The sequence below is a fragment of the Gavialis gangeticus genome, unplaced genomic scaffold, assembly GCF_001723915.1.
Source record: "Gavialis gangeticus isolate Ggan-Ray unplaced genomic scaffold, GavGan_comp1, whole genome shotgun sequence".
In the NCBI taxonomy this organism is placed as follows: Eukaryota; Metazoa; Chordata; order Crocodylia; family Gavialidae; genus Gavialis; species Gavialis gangeticus.
The window spans coordinates 182,174,807-182,177,877 of record NW_017728992.1 but is presented as its reverse complement, the minus strand read 5'-3'; the positions used below and the strand labels follow the sequence as shown (position 1 = coordinate 182,177,877).

The 3,071-nt window shown below is 42.1% G+C and overlaps 1 protein-coding gene across 1 annotated transcript in view; it reads right to left on the bottom strand.

Annotated features, from left to right (window-relative positions):
- Nucleotides 1-3,071, bottom strand: part of MTBP (MDM2 binding protein) — a 133,236-nt gene that overhangs the window by 94,482 nt on the left and 35,683 nt on the right. Inside the window, exons 7-8 of the mRNA XM_019528112.1 lie at nt 2,414-2,531; nt 674-808 (exon numbers count right to left, since the gene is read on the bottom strand). Of these exons, the coding sequence (XP_019383657.1) occupies nt 674-808; nt 2,414-2,531 (253 nt within the window). The remainder of the gene's footprint in view (nt 1-673; nt 809-2,413; nt 2,532-3,071) is intronic.

The following is a 3,071-nucleotide window of genomic DNA, read 5'->3' as shown; positions in this document are numbered from 1 at the left end:
GGGGGGGGGGGGGGAGGTCGGAAAGGCCTTTTTTGGGGGGGAAAGGTGCATTTGTTATGCAGGTAAATATGGTATCCTGGTGTCTAGTAGGTTTCATCTATTACGCATCCTAGCCCATCTCAAATATACAAGACCACTCATCACATCTTCCCTCAAAAACAACAAACAAAAATTATCCAAGGGCAGACCAAACAATTTTATAGCTCTGTCATGATTACAACTTACCAGTTAATCATATATTTTAAAATCTTTGCTGCACCAGAAAATATATATTTTGGGACCAATAATAGAGACCAATATCCACTGCAGGGAAAATTCTAATTCCAAATTCTACTTCTAAAATTAACTCTAATTTACCAGAAAATGTAAATAGAGACAGTGTGCATGTTACAGCAATGGATTTACTGAACACTGAATTCTCTGAACACTAAAAATCAGAACCATCTTGCCACTTCTGCTGTGAATATATACTATCTCATTTTAGAGAACTTGTAATTAAACCAAATGTCGCTAACAATATCTAGATAAAAATAGGAACAAAACAAGCCTGTACATTATTACTTCTACATTCATTTCTGAATCCTAAGTACCATTTCCCTCATTATTAACTTTCTCACAAAAGTAAAAATTTTAAACTGTAGTGGTTCAAAGAAAGATCAAACACAGGTTTTACCTCTGGCAAAATATTGCTATCCTTTGAGTCTGTTGTTTTCTTGGCAGCAAAGCAAGTATTTAAATGAGAAGTGCTGAATGGCTTTGCTGAGACACCCTTTATGCAAAACTCTGGAAACCTAACTTCAGATCCAAACTAAAAAAAAAAAAGAAAGTATATTAGAAAAGGCCAGGGAGAATGAATTAGGCTCCAGTTCTTAATGCAGCTATTAGATAACAGGCAAAATGATACAAAACAAAGCATTATTTTAATAATGCCTCATTTTAACAAAGGACCCATTTCTCTGCACTCTGACAGACCATTACTTTTAAAGAATATGCCTGTATTCAGGCTGATGCCAACAGAACTGAATAACTTGGCAAGAATATCAGGAATTCTGCACCAAGGGTACAGTGGCAGACCAGTTAATGTACTGCACTATGGGTCCAGAGGCACAGGGTTAGGCATCCCACCAAGTTTGTGTGCAAGGCTATCCCCAGTCAACCCAGCTATAAGTTGGTATTTGGTCATTCAGATTGGGTAGTCAAATGCAGCTAGATCAGGAGTGAGCAATTATTGCGGCTGTAGGGCCACTTAATAAGTTTTGGGGAGCTGATGAAGGCCACATCCAGCTCTCTCTCTGCTTCTCTCCCACCCTCCAGAACCTGGCAGGAGCTGTAGTTCGACAGGAGTGCTGAAGCTCAGCTGTGGACCCAGACAGGGGCTTCCACTGGAGCAGGCAGGCAGCAGCGTCAGCTGTGGTCGCAGCTAGCAGGTTCTGGAGCCCCAATGTGGAATCTACCGGCAGCATCGCAGCTGACGCTGACGCCTGCCCAGCATGGCAGAAGCTCCTGCCTGGGTGCACAGCTGACACTGCAAACAAGTTCCAGGTCAGGGCTCCAGGCGGGAGCTTCCACTGTGCTGGGAGGGAAGTGGAGTTAGCTGTGGACACCATCAGCAGGTTCTGTGTCAGGGCTCCTGAATCTGCTGGTGGAGTCCACAGGTGATGCTGCCACCCGGCTGCTGCAGCAGAAGTCCGGCCCAGGTTTACAGCTGATGCCACTGTATTGAGGGCTGATGCTGCTGGGTGGAAGCAGTCCCACCCACCCAGCACCATGTGGTGGCCAGAGCTGCCAGCCACCCATAGGCCAGATCCAAATGAGTTTTAAACAGCAAGATCCCGCAGGCCATATTTTGCTCACGCCAACACAAAATGCAATGCTAGCAACATTGGTTTCTTGTGTGCCACTGACTACTGAAAGTGTCATGCTTTAAGCGTGATAAATTTTAACTGTAACAACATCCAAGATACCTGACACTGAAAAACATATTCATTTTCTTCTACAGCTGAACAGTTCCTGATCTGTTCAGAAGTGCTATATTAGACCATTTAGATAAGCCCCACAAAGTAGCACAGAAAGAAGGAAAGGACTTGGACCGGACAACAAATTATTTTTTGGGTTTTTTGGTTCATTTTAACTACTAAACAAAAAGGCTGTAAAAAATTGACGATTAAAGTTAGATTCTTAAATCCATACTTAAGATACTGAAAGCATAAAACTTTACAGTTTAGTTATATTTTAAACTAACTCACATTTTTAATCAGAAAAAATAATTATTTTTAATTGTTTTCCATCCAACTAGATTGTTAAAAGAAATCCAGCTGAAAGCATTTTGATTAAGACTTTATGACACAATTTGTATTGTACAACAATTATAGTGTCCTAGAAAAGTTGATCACAAATAGAAACAGCTATTTACCTTTCTTTCCCATATCTGAACCTTCCCCCTCCACAGCTCTTTTGAGTCAATAACATTTTTTAGATCATCTAAAGCTACAACATCTGCTGACAGGTAGTCTGCAATTTTTTGCCAGTTGCTGTAAACATAAGGAAAAATTAATCAATCTCTTATTTAATTTAGTTTTATAAATGAATATGCAGTAAGATTTAATTCAACGTATCTAATATATCTAGGCACTAAAACCTGCAAAGGCAAATACATATGACTTTATTTATACAAAATAATACAGGTATGCTGACACTTACTCCTTCAGAAAGCATTTTCATGCTCTACCAGGAAAAAGCAGTCAACCCGGGCACATATCAAGCAATAGCCATCTAGGCAAATTCTGTAGTCCCTGCTGTGACTAAGTTTAGCATAGGGTGCCAAGATGAACAGGGGCCGGCAGTGTGGGGATGCAGTCAGGAAGGCCAACCGCACCTTGTCATGCATCCACAGATGCATCTCAAGCAGGCCCAAAGAGGTGATCCTCCCCCTCTATGCAACACTGGTCAGGCTGCAGCTGGAGTACTGCATCCAGTTCTGGGCACCGCACTTCAGGAGGGATGTGGACAACATGGAGAGGGTCCAGAGGAGGGCCACCCACGTGATCAGGGGGCAGCAGGGCAGGCCCTAT